Below are 20,273 nucleotides of genomic sequence, written 5' to 3'. Positions count from 1 at the left end.
ATGGCATAGACCAAGTGTGGGGGTTGATGCATGTGAAGTCAAGCCACCGTAGCCTAAATCCTGGCTGTCATTTCCTTTGTAACTTCAAGCAAGTGGCTTATCCACATTGGCAGAATGGGGATAAAATTGTGGAAAATTCTCTTGCAGTGCCTGCCATATATTCATTCATGTAGTCAGTAAACAAGTTCTGTTCTGCCCACCATCTAAGGTGGGAATTAGTTGAGTCTGGGGAACCGGTGGTAAGCCCTGTCTAAAAAAGGACCTTTATCCTGAGAGCTGAAAGATGAGTTAGCAGGGTGGGGGCAATATGGAGTAGAGGGACTGGGGCAGTGTCCAGATCCCAGAGCAGGCCAGCATTTGGTGTGTGTGTCTGAGAGAGCCTGGTGGCGAGTGTGACAACACAGAGGAGAGGGACTGTAGAGCACAGGGCCCTGGAGGTTTCTGCAAGAATGTCAAGTGTATGCTAGGACACCGTTGGACTGTGGCCGACAAGGAATGGACGCGATCCTTTTTCCCATTTTAAAAGGTCACTCTCCGGTGGACAAAGGCTGGGGGTGGCTGGCTGGCAGGAGGGTGGAAAGCAAGGAGGTCTGCCAGGAGGCTACTGCCCTCCAAGACAAGGGAGGAGAGTGGCTGTTACCAACAGTGACAAGATGGCAAGAAGTAGGTGGACTCAAGATAGATTGTGGAAGGGTCATCAGCTAGGGGATAATGAGTTAGGTTTGAGGAATTGAGGGGAACTCCCAGGTTTGTAGCTGGGTACGTGGAGGTGCCGTTTGTAGAGTTGCAGAAGATGGTGAGTAGCTTTGCGGCAGTGGATCAACAGTTCAGTGTATGGAAGGTTGAGTGAGAACTATGGGACGTGTTCAGTAAATAGCAGCTGCTACAATTTATTTCAGTTACTTGTATTAAGTTTGGCTCTCTAGAGACAGACTCCTTGAGGACAGGAAATGTGAGTCCGTCACAATGCTCTCCAGGGACCTCTCATGTGCCAAGCACTATTGTTGGCGCTGAGGGTGCAAAGATAATAAGATGTGGTCTGCGTTCTTCAGAAACCCTGTTCTGCAGGGGAGGTAAATCATTAATTATAACATCAACATTGTAACACAGAGGAAGTGCTGAATGAAAGAACTTGTAAGGCATTTCGGGAATGCCAAGGAGGGAATGGACGAGTGTTTCCTGGGCTGGAAAACCTTTACAGAGAAATGGATCTTGGCAAAGAATTCACTCACCAGGATGGAAAGAATGGCATGTGCAGAAGCCAGAAGCAAGAGTGAACGTGGTGAGCTTGAGAAAGATAGGACTGGGGAGCAGAAGGCGGAATTTGCGTCCGTTAGTACATCTTGGCTCTCCTATAATACTGTGAGGTCTTCAAGGGCAAATTCCAATGTCACACTTCATTCATATCCCCAGTCCCATCGGAGTTCCTAGTGAAATGCTGGCACATAGATGAAACTATTTGGTGAGTTCACTTTTGTCCTAAATGTCCCCGACTTCAAACACAAGAATGAGATCTTCAGCCCTCTTTGCTGGTGCTTTGAGTTGGATTATTGCAGTGAACCACCTCTTGGCACCTCACCGGTGGCTGGGTGGGGTGGGGCAGGCACCTGGGATGCCTGGTGGGTTAGGAGGTTAGGAGTGGGTGAGATGGGAAGTACATTAACTGGAAAATTCTGCAGCAGTGTCAGAGTTCCAAGGAGGAGGCTTGCACTGGCCCCCACTCCCATATTCATTGCTGGACATGATGGTAAGGTGTGAAGATGGAGAAAACGGGGCCCTGGGGTTTGTTAGGGGCTCACAGTGAATAGTGAGTCTTGGGAGAGAGACTACCTCACTACAGGTTAAGTGCAAGTGCAAGGACTCTTCCTGCGTATGCTGGCCATTTGGCCTCCTCCTTGCAGCCACCTTCGTTGTCTCTAAAGCCTTTTCTGGCACCCACAGGAGGGTCCTGCCCTCTGTACCAGCACGCCTGCTTCCTCGTCCTTTTTTTTTTTTTTTTTTTTTTAAGAGTCTCACTCTGTTGTCCAGGCTGGAGTGCAGTGGTGCAATCTTGGCTTACAACACCCACCTCCCAGGTTCAAGCGATTCTTCTGCCTCAGCCTCCCAAGTAGCTGGGACTACAGGTGCATGCCACCATGCCCAGCTAATTTTTATATATTTAGTAGAGATGGGGTTTCACTATGTTGGCCAGGCAGATCTGGAACTCCTGACCTCGTGGTCTGCCTGCCTCAGCCTCCCAGAGTGCTGGGACTACAGGCGTGAGCCACCGTGCCCGGCCCCCTTTCTTTTAAACATAGTCCAGCTCCCAGCTCCCCCCCACCTGCCTGTAAAGAATCAAACACCCAGAAAAACTCCTAACCTGTTTTCTTTATTTTGGAGAGAGGGACACAGAAGCTAAATGCTTTGTAGCCTAGTGGATTAATGAGCCTCCTTTACTGCTGGACCCACACACAATTCCCAGTGCATTCTTTGGTTCAGCACCTCCACATTTAGGACCTAGGTTTGCCTCCAGGATTTCATGCTGGCTCATGCTGCTTTCTAAGGGGTCCTCTGTGTCCCACCTGCCTATAAACTGCTAGTGCAGGGACAGTTGCCTTCTCAGTCTGGGGCTCCCTGAGGTTGGGAGCTGTTTTGCTCTTCTAAGGTGCTCAAGAATGGGACTGTGTCTTAACCACAAGGCAGTTAGTTGAAGGGTCACCTTATACAAGACAATCGAATAAGCTGGGACCCTGTTCTCCGAGTCAGGAGACACATGGATTTGAGCTCTTGAGATCATGTCTGTGAGTAGGGAGAGGGTGTCTTCTTTCAGGCTGGGGCTTCAGAGGACCCTAAAGGGAAGAAAGACCCCTTGTTTTCAAATCCCTTCCCTTCCAAAATGCCTGCAATACCTTCCCATCCCATCGTGGTCTCTTTCCTGTTTCTGTCATCCTTACCTGTGTCCCAAGCCTGTTTTCCCACCTGGGGGCAGGACCAGGGCTGTTCAGTATGTCTCTGTGATTCTGCAAAAAGGCTCTTGGCCTGTTGACATATCAGTGAGGCCACTGAACAGGCTACAGAGCCCAGGCCATTCCTGCCCTCTGCTGTGCACCAGAGAAGGAGCCATTCACTGGTCACTCATTTATTGAGCGCCTGCTGTGTGCTAGGCACAGGATACAGAGTGTGTGAGTCTCACTGCTGTGCAGTGAGATGCCAGCTCTGAGTGTGAGGGAGGGCAGTCAATGCAGCTTGCAACGGCGAAGCTGTGCATTTATGCAGGACTGCTGCCTGACACCGAGAGTCCAGAAAGAAGCCCAGTGGGTTCAGTGTGGGCCTTGTGTGAAGTGCCAGCGATGAGGACAGGAGACACAGAGAAGAGAGTTGGCCTGCCGGCTTGTCAGCTGTGACATCCAGGTAGGAAGAACTGGCACCATGTCCTCTGGGAAGTCTGCGGTGGGGTCTTTTACTCTGAACCTTGGGCCTTATCCTCTCTGCCTGGGGAGAGTTTGGTGTATGAACCATGGTTAGTGGGGGGGGTCTTTTCTGGCTCCTCCACCCTTAGAAGTCTTCCCTAGTTGCATTGAAGGCCTTCATCTTCCTAACCCCTCTCTCCTGTCTGGAGATACCTAGGGCAATGGAATTATAGGCTCATCTGTCATATCTTCCATTATTCAATTGCTAATGCCTCCGGAGCATGGATGGAGCCCACCCTCAGTTACCCTCTTTAGAGGTGGGGAAGGCTATCCAAGAGTCCTGGGAACATGGCAGGTGACATGGACTAGGAAGCAGGAGACACAGTTTAGTCCTGGCTCTGTTATCGGCTCACTGTGTGACTATGGGCCAGTAGCTTTCCATCTCTGAAAAATGATGACTGACTCCTAATACTCCTGCCCACACCATGCGTGGAGGAACATTCATCTCTATTTGTTATTGAGGTGACTTCCATGGCTATTGAATGGAATGAGTCGAGCAGGTGTTCTTTCAGGGGTGCTAGGGAGGCGAGGGGTCCAGAAGTCTGCAGCTCCGGTGGAGGAGGTTAGGCACTAGGGAAGGCAGACTGGAGCTCAGTGTCTGTGACCTGCCGGGGCGCCCACTGCCCGCTCACTTGAGCTGTGACCTTTCCCCAACCTGATTGATTTACCTACTTTCATGCCTGGTCCCCTGGAACCATTTGGGGGCGTGGCCTCTTCTAGAAGGTGTGAACTGATAACTGCTTGTGGTGTTATTCCTCCCAGAGTGATCTGCACTTATTTACAGTTGTTGAAGGCAGAAAATCTCTGAAGACTAAAGGCATGACCCTCTAATGATCAATGATTAGTGTAATGATCAACGATTAGAGCTTTGCAAACAGTGAGGGAGTAGGGGATGTTCCAAGGTCTGGAAAACTAGGCATCAGTCCCTGTGGTTTCAGCTGGCCCTGAGGGGCAGGGGTGGGGGCAGGGCAGAGTGCGCCTGGGTGTGTCATGGGTGGGGAGGGTGCAGCTTCTGGGCCACAGCAATTTCAGTCTTGGATCATCAAAGGGACCACCTCCTTGCACTCGACTGCCTCCCCTGGGGGCCTCCCCATGACGGCTTGTGGGGAGCCTGTCTGTCTAGCTGCCCAGCCCCCACCTTGGAGACTGGCAGCAAAATGTCTGGCCATTTTCCCATGATGCCCTTGCAACCACCAGCACCCCTTGCCTACCTTCTGTGGACAGGCTTCTCTTGCCCAGGAGGCCCTGGAACGTGTGTTGCAGCTGATACACTGGCAGTGGGAGAGAGAAGTGGTAGAGAAGAGAGAGGCAGCAGAGGTAGGCTGTCTTGGGAACTAGGGAAGGGCAGGGCCAGGGCCAGGGCTGGGGCCTTGCAAATGGAATCATTTCTCTGTCATCCCGAGAGGCGAGGAAACACCATGGACTGATTAATTTATTCACTGATTCATTCATTGATTCCTTTCTCCCCTTCCTCCATTCTCCCTCTGCTCTCCCTTCACAAACACCTAGTGGTGCTTCTAACAGGCAGAAACTGCTGGGAACTGGAGATACAGATACAGAGGTGACAGCAGACCTGATGCCTGTGTGTTGGGGGGCTTCCAGTCTGGGGACACCAGCCAGCCATGTGACCCAGCAAGACAGTGTGGTACAGTGTGCCAGGAACAGGGTCGCACTAGGCCACGGAGACAACCTCTGTGTAGGGTAGGCAGTCAGGGAAGGAGAGCTGGTTAGGATGGGGCTAGGAGTCAAGTCAGTGAGGCAGGCCTGAAGGATGCGGTGAGTCACATTACGGGACTAGACTTGGTCCTGAGAGCACTGAGGGAGTGGAGGGTACAGGTTGGTTTCTTTTTTTTTCTTTTCTTTTCTTTCTTTCTTTTTTTTTTGAGATGGAGTCTCGCTCTTGTCGCCCAGGCTGGAATGCAGTGGCGTGATCTCGGCTCACTGCAACCTCTGCCTCCCAGGTTCAAGCCATTCTCCTGCCTCAGCCTCCCAAGTAGCTGGGATTACAGGCACCTGCCACCATGCCGGGCTAATTTTGATATTTTTAGTAGAGAAAGGGTTTCACCACGTTGGCCAGGCTGGTCTCGAACTCCTGATCTCAGGTGATCACCCGCCTCAGCTTCCCAAAATGCTGGGATTACAGGCGTGAGCCATCACACCCACCCGGCCAGTTGCTTTATTTTCTTTTGATTTTGTTTTTCCCTTTTCGCTGAAAGATTTAAGCAGAGTAGTGGCTTCTTAGATTTGTATTTTTTTTTTTGAGACAGAGTCTCCCTCTGTCACCCGGCCTGGACTCGGCTCACTGCAACCCCCGCCTCCTGGGTTCAAGTGATTCTCCAGCTTCAGCTTCCGAAGTAGCTGGGACCACAGGCACCTGCCACTACACCGGGCTAATGTTTGCATTTTTAGTTGTATTTTGTATTTTTAGTTGCCATGTTGGCCAGGCTGGTCTCGAACTCCTGACCTCAAGTGATCTGGCTGTCTTGGCCTCCCAAAGTGCTGAGATTACAGGCGTGAGCCACTGCCTGGCCCAGATTTGCACTTTTAAGATCATCTGGGTGCCATGGTTTGAAACTTTAAGCACTCTTATCTCTAGTGGTTGACTTTTTTTTTTTTTTTCCTAATTCCAGGCTTTAGACCTAAGGTAATTTTGAAACACTGGTTGAACTAGATCCATCACTGTCTATTCCTATCCCTGCAGCTGCTCCTTAGGACCACCCCTCTTAAGGAAACAACCAGAAAGCCTAGCATGGCCAAACCACACTGGCCCCACCTCTGCACAGCAATACCAGCCTGGCCTGCCCCTGGCCAGAGCATCTCCCCTCACCCACCTGGTTTGTTTGTGCTGAGGACAACTCAACCCTCCCCAGGGGGCATGTTGAGGGCAGGTTTGGGCAATACTTACCTTTTTTTCTCCTTGGCTGGATCAGAAGTCTTCCTGGGGGAAGGAGAAAGAAGGAATGAGGACTGCGGACTGCACTGCTTCCCTGGGGGCTTGGTGAGGTGGGAAAGGCTCCAGTTCTTTGAGGGTTGGTGCATTGGTGGGTCTTCAGTAGAATTCTAGTCATCCCCGGTTATCCTCTGTGGCAGTAGGAGTGTGCTGGTGGGGGGCGGTGTGGAGTGGCTGGAAGTGCACAGACTTTGGGGTCACTGGCACCTGGTGCCAGCCGGGTGGGCATCCTTGGGAAAAGTGCTTAACCTATCTGAGCCTTGGTTTCCCCGCTTGTGATAAGGGGGATATTATTGTGGAAATTTAATCTTTTTTTTTTTTTTTTTTTGAGAGTCTAACTCTGTTGCCCAGGCTGGAGTGCAGTGGTGCAATCTCGGCTCACTGCAAGCTCCGCCTCCCGGGTTCACGCCATTCTCCTGCCTCAGCCTCCTGAGTAGCTGGGACTACGGGCGCCCGCCACCATGCCCGGCTAATTTTTTTGTATTTTTAGTAGAGATGGGGTTTCACCGCATTAGCCAGGATGGTCTTGATTTCCTGACCTCATGATCTTCCCGCCTCAGCCTCATAGTAGGTGCTCAAGAAGTATTTTCTCTGACATTCCCATCCCCCATTCTTCATGGGTTGTTGGATTTGGAAAAGAAGTTTGAAATGGGCCAGGCACGTTGGCTCACACCTGTAATCCCAGCACTTTGGGAGACCGAGGTGGGCGGATCACAAGGTCAGGAATTCGAGACCAGCCCGGCCAACGTAGTGAAACCCCATCTCTACTAAAAATACAAAAAATTAGCCAGGCATGGTGGCAGGTGCCTGTAATCTCAACTACTTGGGAGGCTGAGGCAGGAGAATTGCTTGAACCCAGGAGGCGGAGGTTGTAGTGAGCTGAGATCGCACCATTGCACTCCAGCCTGGGTGACAGTGTGAGACTCTCAAAAAAAAAAGAAGTTTGAAATGGCTCAGTTCAAAACTCATTTTGTAGAAGAGGAAACTAAGGCCAAAAGTGCTTGGTCACAGGTTGGTTTTCTCTATTTTTTATACGTGTATTTTTTTTTTATTACAAAAGCAGTCCTTGAATACATCCACTATTTTGAAAAGGTTTGTACAAGTAAAATTTAAAGTCTCTCTTCCCTTTCTCCCCCTCATCTCCACTTCCTGTCCTTGAAGTAACCACTGTTTACAGTTTGATATTTATCCTTCTAGAACTTTCCCCATGCATTTGCATATCTGTGTGTATGTCGTTTTTTAAAAACAAGTAGGCTCCTCTTGAATATTGATCTGTAACATGCTTTTTCCCACTTAACCATGTATCTTGGAGATCTTTCCGTATCTTTCTATGGGTCTGCCTCATTCTCTTAATGGCCACAAGGGTTAAGGATATGCCTAATAGATTTTGACCATTCCCTGATTGATGGTGTTTATGTTATTTCCGAATTCTTGCTATTACAAGCATGTTGGCAGTGAACACCCTCAGGGCTCATGTAGCAACAGCATGGCTGCCTGAGAAGCGAGACTCTGGGTCAGAAAGGTAAGCACATTTCCAACTTGCCTGGAGATTGCCAACGTGTCCTCCAAATAGACAGTGTAAAAGTGCCAGTTTTTTCACACCAAGCCAACATGGAGCATTACCACTTAAAAAATATAATATTGACAATGAGAGAAAACTGCTCTGTGTGCAGAGTATTTTCTCCTGGTCCCCCGAGGACAGGACTCCTGAGTTGAAAGTGTCTTCAGGGAACACGGGTTTAAGTTAGTAATTTTGTTTCAGCCAAAGAAAATTGACTAGAAAGCTTGGCTTGTGGCTTTGCCCACATCCAGACTGGTCTCTAGCTTCACTGCCACTCCCCAGAGTCATCCAGAGCATGGAAGGCACCACCCAGGGTGCAGAGCCTGTGCCCCCACCCTGCAGGTGACCGTGCTCCCCATTGTTGGGAACAGCCTGGTTTACACCTGTTGCCTGGCGTAATTACTAACACTCTCCAAAGTGTCCTGGTTGGATGCTAATTTCTTTTTTTGAGATGCGGTCTCGCTTTGTCGCCCAGGCTGGAGTGTAGTGGCGTGATCTTGGCTCACTGCAACCTCTGCCTCCCGGGTTCAAGCGATTCTACTGCCTCAGCCTCCTGAGTAGCTGGGATTACAGGCATGTGCCACCATGTTTGTCTAATTTTTGTATTTTTAATAGAGATGGGGTTTCACCATGTTGGCCAGGCTGGTCTCAAACTCCTGACCTTAAGTGATTTACCCACCTCGGCCTGCCAAAGTGCTGGGATTACAGACATGAGCCACTGCCCCCCGGCCTGGATGATAGTTTCTATGGACAGTCTGTGCCACCTCATCTGAGCGACCCCTGCTGGACTGGAGTACCTGACCCCAGTTCCTAGGCTTTGACTTAGGGCCTCTGCTTTATGTTGCAGAACCCACTCAGAACCCCTGCTTGCTGGGCTCCATTGTCATTGTCACTCACCTCCCACTCGCTTCCCCATCAGCCCAAAGAACTGGCTTGGCTTGCCCGTCTTCACTTCCTGCAGCTGGAGCTGAATGCTGGGGCCAGCGCCTTCCTGAAGAAGCAGAGAGTTAGTGTTAGAGTTGGGAGGTTGTCCAGCAGACGGCGAGGCCAGCCTGGGCAATGGCAATCTCAGGAGTGACAGCTGGTGGTCAGCAGAGACTCGCTGTGCACTGGCACTGGGCACTTCTGCATATTTTACACAGTGCTGCACATCCTCGTAATAATAGCTAACATTTCACCTACTATGTTCTGAGCACTTTAGTAACTAATTTAAACCTCACCAAAACACCAGGAAAACAGTACCCTGAGTACTGTTACTGTCATTTTACACATGAAAACACTGAGACACAGGTTAAAGAATTGTTCAGCTGGGCGCAGTGGCTCACACCTGTAATCACAGCACTCTGAGAGGCCGAGATGGGTGGGTCGCTTGAGGTCAGGAGTTCGAGACCAGCCTGGCCAACATGGTGAAACCCTGTCTCTAATAAAAATACAAAAATTAGCTGGGCGTGGTGGTAGACACCTGTAATCCCAGCTACTCAGGAGGCTGAGGCAGGAGAATTGCTTGAACCTGGGAGGCAGAGGCTGCAGTGAGCCAAGATCCTGCCCCTGCACTCCAGCCTAGGTGACAGAGCGAGACTCCATTTCAAAAAGAAAGAATTGTCCAAGGTCACCCAGCTGGGAAGTGAGAGGTGGAACCAGAAGTTGAACTCAGGCTCAAAGGCTGGTCTGAAACACTGCAGTCATAATCTCGTTTAATCTTCACAACCACCATAACTAGTAGAAACTATGATTGCCCCCGGCCCCTGCATTTTACAGATGGAGAAACTGAGATGTAAGGAGGTTAAGTGACTTGTCCAAGGTCACACAGGAAGAGGCTGAGCCAAGATTCAAAGTCTGACTTCACAGTACTGGTTCTGCTCTATCTTGGGAAGTGTCTCCAACATAGACAGGAGAGGACAGCCAGTGAACTCACGGTGGGTCCCCAGGAGGCAAGGCAGGACTGCTTCCCCTCCCTATCCCCACTCTAATGCCCACTCACCTCTCTTCCCCAGGCACTTCCCCCATTGTCCCAGATTTCCCTTGCCTTAGAGCCTGGGCCTCCCGGAAGGAAATGGCATGTGGTCTAGGGGTGGAGGCTATTACTCTGGGCAAAGACATTTTAATCCTTGTGCTGATGGCGTCCTCAACCAAGGACTATGGATTGACATTCTCATTCTTCCATTAGCCTCTGTGACCTTGGCCAAAGCCTTCTCCCTCTCTGACCTTAACCTGAACTTCTGAACTGGGGCTTGCTCAGTTCTGCTGAAAGGGAGAGTTGCTCCCTAGTTGAGAGAGTGACAGTGGGTGACATTCATTAGACTGTCTTCACATGTCTGTATCCCCAGTTCCTGGCACTGAGCCTTGCACACATAGGAGCCCAGCACACATGGGACACAGAATGCCGAATGAGGAGTCCTTTCCCTGAGAGTCTGGGAATAGGGAAGGGGCTGGAGTCCCCTTTTCCAGGAAAGCTAAAGATAGAGCCCTAGAGTAATGCGAGCCGCCTGCCAGGAGGCTGGGAGCTGGGCTTGGATCAGAGGCTCTTTCTTCCATCCCCAGTTTCCCTAGGAGTAGCACTGGAGCTCCTGGGACCAGCAAGGACCTGGCTAGGGACGATGTAAACCCTCTTGTCTCTCACAACTTGTGTTGTCGCACCTTTCAGGATCAGGAATGGATTGTTTTCTAAGCCTTGGACTAATTCACTCACTTCCCATCTGCTTCCCTCCCACCCAACCAGGACGTCAGTGGCTGGGGCAGCTATCTTGAGCTGGAGTCACCCAGCCTGGCCAAGAACTGGAAAAGTCTCTTTGGAGATTTGGACCCATTTCTGAAAAGCTCATGAAAACCACTTTGCCTTGGTAAGAGGCAGCCTTCAGGTGCAAGCTGGAGAGAATGGCCACTTATGAATTCAATAGGACTGACCTTTCTCCCCCACTGGGTTTCTGTGCCTGGTGGGGGGGCATTCGGAGACATTGGTTCTCATTCACTCTGAAAGGACTCCTGCCCCTACCCAGAGCCCTCCATATCCATTTAACCCAAATCCCTAACTCCAGGGATGACTACAGGTTGGGGGAGCCCTGAGAGCAAGGGAGGTAAATGATGCGATCATGCCCCATTCCTGTTACCTCATTTTTTTTTTTGAGACAGGGGCTCACTCTGTTGCCCAGGTTGGAGTGCAGAGGCACAAGCATGACTCACTGCAGCCTCAACTTCCCGGGCCCCAGTGATCCTACCCCCTCAGCCTTTTGAGTAGCTGGGGCCACAGATGTGCATCATCATGCCTGGCAAATTTTGTTATGTTTTGTAGAGATGGGGTCTTTCTATGTTGCCCAGGCTGATCTTGAACTCCTGGCCTCCAGCAGTCCTTCTGCCTCTGCCTTCCAAAGTGCTGGGATTACAGGCATGAGACTCCACAGCCGGCCCTCACTTATATTATGCTTAGCATCCCACAGCATTTGTAAGTTCTTCCTGACTTCTAACCCAGTCTCTCCTCCCATATTCCAAGCCCTGTATTTTGGGAAGCAGAGGGACATGATATTAAAGGAGAGTGAAAGGAGAATAAGGATTAGACCCAGCTGCAGGATGAGGTGCTTTTGGGAGGCGGTCCAGCAGCACTAGTTGAAGTTTTTAACGTTTCCCATGGGGCTGCGTAGTGAGGCCCCATCACCCAGCAAGGCTTCTGTCTCTAGACCAGGTACCCTGATGTTTGGTGCTGACTCTATGAAGCATATCAAAACTGGAGAAGAGCGTTGGGGGGTCACTTCCCTCCTCCGTTTTGCAGGTAAGGAAACTGATGTCCAGAAAGCAGCAGGCGTCAGTGGAGACACTCCTAGCCCTGCTGCCTTCTCCTCACTGCACGCACTTCCAGGTTCAGACAAACCAGAAAGGAAACCCACCATGCAGGACTATCCACGTGATGGCTCTTCCTGCGGCTCCATTTCTAAGCGCCTCCAAGGACCTCACCATGGCCCAGGACCGCTAGCCAAGGCCACCCCAGTGTCCTTACCATCCTGGGAATGGGAGGAGCCAGGCCCAGCCTTGTCCTGTCTGCCCCCCTGGAAGCCTTCCCTGAGCACGGGCCTCTTATTTACCCGTCTTTGTCTCTGGCCTGTTGGTCTCTGTCCCTTGTCTGATTAGGGAACCCCTGAGGTCAGGATCTTTGCCTCCTCAATCAGATTGTCAGGCAGGAGTGGGGGTAGTGCAGATGCTGGGTCATTTCTACATGTGAGACCAAATAGTGTCCTGTTTAAGTTGATCCCCTTGAAAGAAAATTCTGGAAAAGCTCCTCAGATGCACAGATACACAGAATCAGACCTTGGGCAAAGTGTGTAGTTGTGCTTTTGAAGCTGTGAAACTTTGGACAAACTACTTGACTTCTCTGTGCCTCAGTTTCCTTATCTGTGAAATGAGGGGTAGTCATGATACCTTCCCCATGAGGTTGATGGGAGGATTGAGTTAATATTTATAAAGCATTTCAGACAGTGCCAGAAATATACCGTGTGTTAAATAAGTATTTCTTACACACACACACACACACACACACACACACACACACGCACTTCGGAGGTCTGCCAGGCCAGGGCTCATTGCCTTGAATCTACTCAGGGTAGAGAGTCAGACAACTTGCCTTGCAGGCTGCCTGCTCTCCCAGCAGCCATGCCGGGAATCTTCTGCCTCTGCACTGCCGATTATCCCCTGCCCTTGTCAGAGCCTCTCCCCAAAAGTACCTCCAAGGCCACAGTTATCCAGGTCTCTGCTTCAGTGCTGAGTGTCTGTTCCTCTCCACCATCACCTGCCACAGTGCACACGGGCAGCTCCATCAGGAGAAGCAGGGCGAGGCAAGGCAGCATGGTGAGCCTGCACTGTCCTGGAACCTCTGGGAGCCCCTCTCAGCCTGAAGACGCCTCCTGCAGGCTTTGGTTTGCTCTTTGGCTCCTTGAATGTAGATAGGGGAAACTCCCCCTGTTTTCTGGTCCTTCCAGCTGTTCCTGATTCCTTCCTTTGGCTTAACTGACCCCCAGGCCAGTTTCTGTGACGCCCCTCCCTCCCTGGCTGGACAGGCCAATGATATTAGGAGCTGCTCAGGAGGAGGGATCAGACCTCTTCCACTGCTGCCCCCTAACATTTGATCCCAGGGCTTAACACTGTGATGCAACACCTGCCTCACCTTTGGCTGTTTCCCTGGTGGCAGGTGCACAGTGGGGCAGTGTGTGGGACCTGGAGCTTGCAGCTTCCAGGCTGGAAACCCTGAGGGGAACTTCTCATCTTAGAAATAAGGGAGGGGGCCATATGCCTTCTCCCTATCTGGTGCTCTGCTCCCCTGTACAGAGAGGCCTCTCCCTGGAAATTAGCAGTATCCCCTTTCTGTCTCCTCTTCCTGTCTTTGAGCCCCCTCCTCTCCAGCATTCTCCTCCATCAATAGTACCTGTGTGTGCAAAAGAACACATATCTTGCTCTAAGAGAAATAACACATTGCTTAAAGAAATGAGGCTCCTCACGAGTGGGAATTGGGATTTGCCAGAAAAATGGCTGCAGGTTTCAAGCGTCATTGGCTGTAAATGATCTTTCCCCTGTTGTCAAAGTGATCTTTCTAAATCCCTAAACTGACTTGTCTCTCCTGCTTACAACCTTCCAGTGTCTCCCCACTGCCCTTGAGTGAATTCAAGCTCCCTAGTGTGGTGTTCCTGGTCCTTCATTTAGTTCTTGCCTCTCGCCTATCCACCCAGATCCATTCATCCATCTATCCACTCATCAGTCTAGAACAAGGGCTCTGTGGTCACAGAGGCCTGGATTCCAAATAGCTGTGTGACTTTAGGCACATTACTTAACTCTTCTCAAGAATCCTTGTCTGTAAAACAGGATTAATAATAGCACTTGTTTCCAAAGTTTGAGGATGAAATGAGAGAATGCCCTGGAGCACTTAGCATAATACGTGATGGTCAATATTTACCACCTGCTGACCTTTCTTTTGTTTGTTTGAGACGGAGTCTGGCTCTGTTGCCCAGGCTGGAGTGCAGTGGCGCGATCTCAGCTCACTGCAGCCTCTGCCTCCTGGGTTCAAGCAATCCTCCTGCCTCAGCCCCTGAGTAACTGGGATTACAGGCGCCCGCCACCACACCTGGTTAATTTTTGTATTTTAGTAGAGACAGGGTTTCATCATGTTGGTCAGGCTGGTTTTCAACTGCCAACCTCAGGTGATCCGCCTGCCTCGGCCTCCCAAAGTGCTGGATTACAGGCATGAGCCACCGCACCTGGCTTGACCATTATTACTGTTACTGTTATCGGCATTGGATGAGGCAGTGGGTGGTAGAAGACAAGTAAGACACTGATCCTGTAGCATCTCACAGTTCAGCCACGGAGACCTCTGGTTGGTAGATACGGTTTGACATGTACCAGCATAGCGGTGGGAGCAAGGGAAAGGCACGTGCTCCTTCCCAGTTCACCCCTACCCCTGTTGCAGGACAGGCTGTTGCCTCTGCTGGACCTCCCTTTCCGCCTGGTGAACTCCCATTCATTCTTAAAGATACAGCTTAATACTCGTGTCTTCCATAGAATTCTGTCTCTATTCCTGTCTCTAGCAAGAAGTAATTGGCTCCTTTTGCCAACATCTCCCACTTGGATCTCTATGGCTTCCCATGGGCCTCTATGTGAGGTTGTGCAGGTTGTGTCCTGCACAAGGCTGGCTGCGGAGGGGGCCAGTGGAGGTGAAACGCATCCCCAGCTCTGCTCACTGATCTGCGCAGCCTAGCTCGGGGTGTTCACCCCTGGAAGAAGAAGCTTGGCTCCAGTTCTCCCAGGACAGCTGGGCTGAGGGCATCTCTGCTAGTCAGCCATGTGGTTGTTGACTTTGCCATGAGCTCTCTGAGAGTAGGGCTATGATAGATGTGTGCTTGGCATACAGTAGGTCCTTAAGAAACCTGCACTCACCCTGAATCCAGGCCAGCCAAGTCAGAGATGATTAAGGGTAAGTATGGAGTGTTTGAGGGAGGACTACCCCCTCCCCCCACCCACTTTCAGGAATCTTTTTGGTGGGTTCTAAACTGGAAGGCTTCAGAATCCCTGAATTTGCTAAAATGCAGCTTCCCCAGCTTAACCTAATTCCCAGGCAGCCAGTCCTGGCTTGTGGGTTGCTCCCAACTCTGCAGGGAGGCAGTCCCCCAGCCTCGCACTGGAGCTCCCCCAAGCGCAGGACACCTAAAGCCTCACACTCCATTTGGGGTTTTCCATTGTCATTAACAGGTTCTTCCTTAGAGGAAACAAAATGTTGCCTTTCATCCTCTTTTTTTCACAGGTGTGGAAACTGAGGCAGGCCGGGCTTGCTGTAGGATACACTGAGAATTCATTGGCCGACTGGCTTGGACCCCCCAGCCAGCTCCTTCCCACCTTCCAGTGGGGCCTTACCCACAGGGCTTCAGGCAGAATCACAGCCTGGGCCTCTGGACAGGGGAGATGGCCTTCCAGTCTCCCGATGCAGATGGGGTGACCTTAGTCTCTACTGAGTGTCTGAGCCTTAGTTTTCTCCATCTGCAAATTGAAGCTGGCCCTCGTAGTGTGTAGTAAAGATTTCATGAATTCCTGCCGGTAAAATGTTCAGCAGAGTCCCTGGCACACAGCACGCGCTCGGTTAACCCTAACTTAATTGCTGTGATGATGATGAGGAGGAGGATTTTATTCCTTCCAAGGAGCGCTGGTCTCCTGGCCCCCTCTCAGGCTCCCGATCGCGCCAGCGCCAGAGGCATCTTGCATGATCCCGACCTCGTCAGCGCCAGAGCCGTCCTGTATGAGGCAGGATGTGGTGGGCGCACAGCAGGGACGAGGCGGGGGGCACGGGGCAGAAAGGAGAGGGCGACGGGAAGAAGGCTGAGAAAACCCAAAAGGTCCGGAAGGCTGGGAGGGAGGCAGGGCACAGGCTGGAAACCGCGGCTATTTGCAGCGTCGCCCTCGGGCTGCGGTCAGGCTGGCGCTGGCAGTCCTGGCGGCCGAGCCCGCCGCCCCTCCCGGTGCCCTCGGCCACCCGGGCACGGCCCTGGCCGGTGCGTCCAGCTCCTCCCGGTCCCCGCGGCCCCGGCGGCGGGTGGGCTGCGGCGCTGCCGCCAGAGGAGGGACCCGGCCGATCCGGGGTGGGCTGGGGCAGGGCCGTGCGCAAGTCTGGGTGCGACCCCCAGGTGAGCCGGGCTGGGGGCGGCGTGCGACCCCCGGCGGGGTATGTCGCGGCGGTGGCGCCCCAGTGGGAGCCGGGCCGGGGGCGGGTCGCGGCCGCGGCGAGGCTCCCAGGGCGCCGGGTGGGCGCAGGATTGCTAAACGCTGCGGTTTGGCTAAGATTGCGGAGCCGAGAAGAGAAAGGGCGCAGGAGGGAGAGATTTAAAACAAAACCAAAAGTGGTGGAGGGGGAAGCAGAGGGAGAACAGAGAAGAGGGAAACGTGAGATGAGGGCGGATGCGGGCAGGAAGCTGACATCTCCTGAACGCCTCCTCCAGCCAAAGTCGGTGCTTGATGGGCCCATTTTACAGGCCGGCGCTGGGAGAAGGCCGCCAGCCACTAAGGGGCAGAGGCGGGATTCGAACCTAGACCTATCTGCTGCTCGCGGGCTCTTTCATCTTGACTGAGGAGCGCGAACCCGAGGGAGTGGGGCTTGGGGCTGGGAGGCGAGGCGGAAGGGAGAGGGCTCGGTGGGGGGTCATGACTGCCTGGTGGGGACCCTGGGGACAGGGGCAGCCGCAGGTTGACGATCTGGATTCCTTCACCGACCACGCACGAAGAGTGAGGGGAGGTCTGCTTCAGTCTTTCCCGCGCCCCTCCAGCGCCCCCACGTGGAAACTTCTGACCACCTCGTTTCCCCTCCCAGAGCGCCGGCGTGGCGAGATCCAGGCTGGGCTGGAGCTGGGTCCTGGACTTGGAAAGGCCTGTCACTGGATAGAGGGACAGGAGATAAAGGAGGGGCAGGGCTGCCACGGGCAGGGGGCCTGGGTGTCCTCGGGCACATAGTGCGGCCCTTCTAGTGGCGGGGAGGGTGGTGGGTAAAGGTAGCCAGGAGTGCTTGACTGGGACTTTGCACTCTGTGCTTGGCCCTCTCCCACTGTGATGGTTTAAGACTTCGGAAAAAACAACTCTTGCCCCAAGTCTTTGAGCTTCCTTTCATGCATTCATTCACTGATTCTGGATTTACTGAACACCTTTAAATGAGAGTTGCATGCGATCCCAGTTGAAAGAAACAGAGGGCTGGGCACAGTGGCTCACTGTCTGTAATCCCAGCTGTGGTGGGATGATCACTTGAACCTGGGAGGTGGAGGTTGCAGTGAACAGAAATTGTGCCACTGCACTCTAGCCTGGGTGACAGAGTGAGACCCCATCTCCAAAGAAAGAGAAAGAGAAAGGAAGGGAGGGAGGGAGAAAGAAAGAAACAGACAAGCATTATCACAATTTTAACACGGGGATGAGGTGGGGCACACAGGGAAGAAAGGAGAGGGTGATGGGAAGAAGGCAGAGAAAACTCCAAAGGTCTGGAAGGCTGTAAGGGAGGGAAGGCACAGGCTGGAAACCGCGGCTATTTCCGCAGTGTGGAAAGTGCCATGGCAGGGCATTTGGGGGAAAAGGAGGAACCCAGGACTCCCTTTACCTCGTTGATAATGTGGGTGTGCTCAGACACTTGTCCTAGACAGAACACTTAGGGTTTGGAAAAGCGGATCTCTAGGTCCACAGTGTAGATGGAGCAAACAGAGCCCTTGCCCTCTGTGCCCAGAGGTTGTGTGGGCAGATGCCTTTGCCCATATTCGTGGCAGGTGGTTTGGCCCAAGCCTGCTTTGGTCTTGGCATTTCTAGCCCCTCAGTTATGCCCCGTGTGTCTCTGAAAGGGCCTGAAGGTATTGCCCAGTTTCAGAAAGAAATTCTCACCACTAGCGGATCAGAGTTCTTTTTTGTTGTTGTTGTTTTGAGTCTTGCTCTGTTGCCCAAACTGGGGTGCAGTGGTGCGATCTCGGCTCACTGCAACCTCCGCTTCCCGGGTTCAAGCAATTCTCCTGCCTTGGTTTCCTGAGTAGCTGGGATAACAGGTGTGAGCCACCACGCCCGCTTTGTATTTTTAATAGAGACAGGTTTCACCATGTCGGCCAGGCTGGTCTGGAACTCCTGACCTCAAGTGATCTGCCCGCCTTGGCCTCCCAAAGTGCTGGGATTACAGGCGTGAACCACCGTGCCTGGCCTATTTCTTAGACAAGGTTGAGCATACAAGGACCTTAAAGGTAGATTTCAGAAGCAGAGGGAGCCAGGCTGAGGGAGGCTGGTGAAGCCCCTCTGTTGGGGCATGTGGGGTCTTCTCCTGACTAGCCTCAAATGTGGCCCTGAAGAAGTCTCCCTCCAGTGTGCTTATTCCTCCTGGAAGCCTGTGTGCTATCAAGGCACCAGTGTCTGACCCCATTAGTAAGAGAAGAGAAGCTTATGATTAACATCAACCTTTTCTTCCTGGATCTTGGTTAGCAAGTGCGAGAGAAAAGTGAACGGCTAATTGCAAATGTAATTATAATGCACTGTCCTCTGTCTACCAAGTGGAGCCTCCAGACCCCAGTGTCTGCAGAACGGTTTTTTTCTCATATCAGGGAGGACTCGAGCCAGCCACATGGAGACAGCACCCATGGGTTGGGGACTTGGCTGGCAGGGACTTGGTATGAGGGGCGCACGGAGCTGCCCTTTTAGGATTGACCCTCCATCCTGCTCTCTCTGGCTGGACCAGAACCCCTGAGCTGATGGAGCTCGGGGCAGCAGCTATGGGGGATGAGAGGCTGCCCAGTGTGTCTGTGGTCTGGGAAAGCAGGGGTTAGTCTTGGGGTGGGGAGGGAAGAACCCCAGTCCCTTTCTGGCCTCATGTGTGAGCACTCAATCAGGGAGCAGAGATGGCTAGAGAAGGCAAGTAAATGATTTTCTAAGTCCTTAGGGTTGACGTGATCCCAGGAAGTGTCCAGGTCTGGAGTTGGGACCCTAGGCTCTGAGGTCTTGGCTGGGCTGGCTCCCCATTCCTGCAGTTCTGCCCCTGCAGATGGAAACAGTTGGAAAGTTTTAGGGCACAGTTGCCCTGTGCCTTGCACTAGATATGGTCTTTAAAGAACTTCCCTTTAGGGGCTGTACGATCTTCATGTCTTCGTACTTTCCCTCCACTTGTCTGCAGACTCCTCTTCTCCCTCCACTATCTCCTTGTTTCGCCTTCAGCTCTGAGTGACACTAGGCATGACCTTTCTTCTCTTTGAGACTCATCTGTAAAATGGAAAGTTTGTTGAATAGGAAGATTTGAGATTCTAAGTGAGGTGGATTGGAGATATTATTTGGAGTAAGTATATATCTGGGATGGGCAGAGAGGGAGGGAGGGAGGGGGCAGAGGAGAGGAATAGTCTGAGTGCCACCTTTATGGTTAAGTAAACCATCATAGACAGGGATGCCCTATACAGTTGTGCAGGTTGAGCACTGCCCAAAGGTGCCTGGCTGAGGCAGATCATGGAGGCTGAAATTCAGCCCCACTCATTTCACCAAACCAACCACTTGGGGCCTCACCTGCACCATTCAAGGAAGGGCTGCCTTTTCCTGTTTCACACAGATGTGCCTTATGGGCTAGCACAGGCCCTGATAAAGCCAGACTGGGGGGACAGACGATGAAATATTAGAGCAGAAATCCAAAGGGGATGATGGAACTTATCTTGTCCCCAGATAGGCATCCTTTGACCCCTAATTAAAATGCCTGTGCCAAGCATGGAGAAATAAGAATAAGACATGTCACAGCCCCAGAAAGCTTACACGGGGCAGGGGGAGAGAGGCATGTGACTGGAGACAAAGCACAATGGTACCATTGCTTTAAGCATGGCAACCATATTTATTTGAGTGTCAAATCAGGACATAGTGTACATTGTATGAGCACACATACAGGGCTCACAAAAAGGGGGTTTTTGACTTTAGTTTTCTGGTCAACCTGAGCATGAGTCTGCAGGAGTTATAGCAGAGTTTTGTACAGAGCATGGATGCATGGAGGGGAAATTTTGCTGGGAGAGTCAGGAAAAGTTCTCAGAGGAGATCTTGAATGGTGGATGCCAGTTTGCCGAGTGATGATAGGGAAGGGTGTCTAGGCAGCGGGAACAGCACAAAAAGGTACTGAGGCTTGACAGAAGACAGTTCTCACTGGGTTTAAGTTCAGTGAGAGCCTGTACAGGCCGTCTGGGAAATGGGGAGCCTCGAATGCAATGCTGGGGAGCTTGGATTTTATCCAGACAGATAAAATCCCTAGGGATTTTTGTTTCTTTTAAGGGCTCTTAAACTCTCCTCTCCTCAAAGAGGCGATGAGGAGGAGGGAATG

At 51.9% G+C, this 20,273-nt stretch overlaps 1 protein-coding gene across 1 annotated transcript; it reads right to left on the bottom strand.

Annotated features, from left to right (window-relative positions):
• Positions 1-8,849: 8,849 nt before the first annotated feature.
• Positions 8,850-12,934, bottom strand: TAC4 (tachykinin precursor 4). The gene is made up of 2 exons (XM_002834279.2): positions 12,670-12,934; positions 8,850-8,951 (listed from the first exon to the last, which is right to left on the bottom strand). Exons 1-2 carry the CDS (start codon positions 12,790-12,792, stop codon positions 8,850-8,852), a joined length of 225 nt encoding a protein of 74 aa, XP_002834325.2. The 5' UTR covers positions 12,793-12,934.
• Between the last annotated feature and the right edge of the window lie 7,339 nt (positions 12,935-20,273).

Source organism: Pongo abelii, chromosome 19, assembly GCF_028885655.2.
Source record: "Pongo abelii isolate AG06213 chromosome 19, NHGRI_mPonAbe1-v2.0_pri, whole genome shotgun sequence".
Taxonomy (NCBI): domain Eukaryota; kingdom Metazoa; phylum Chordata; class Mammalia; order Primates; family Hominidae; genus Pongo; species Pongo abelii.
Note: the sequence above shows the minus strand (reverse complement) of the source record. Positions and strands in the feature narration are given on the sequence as shown.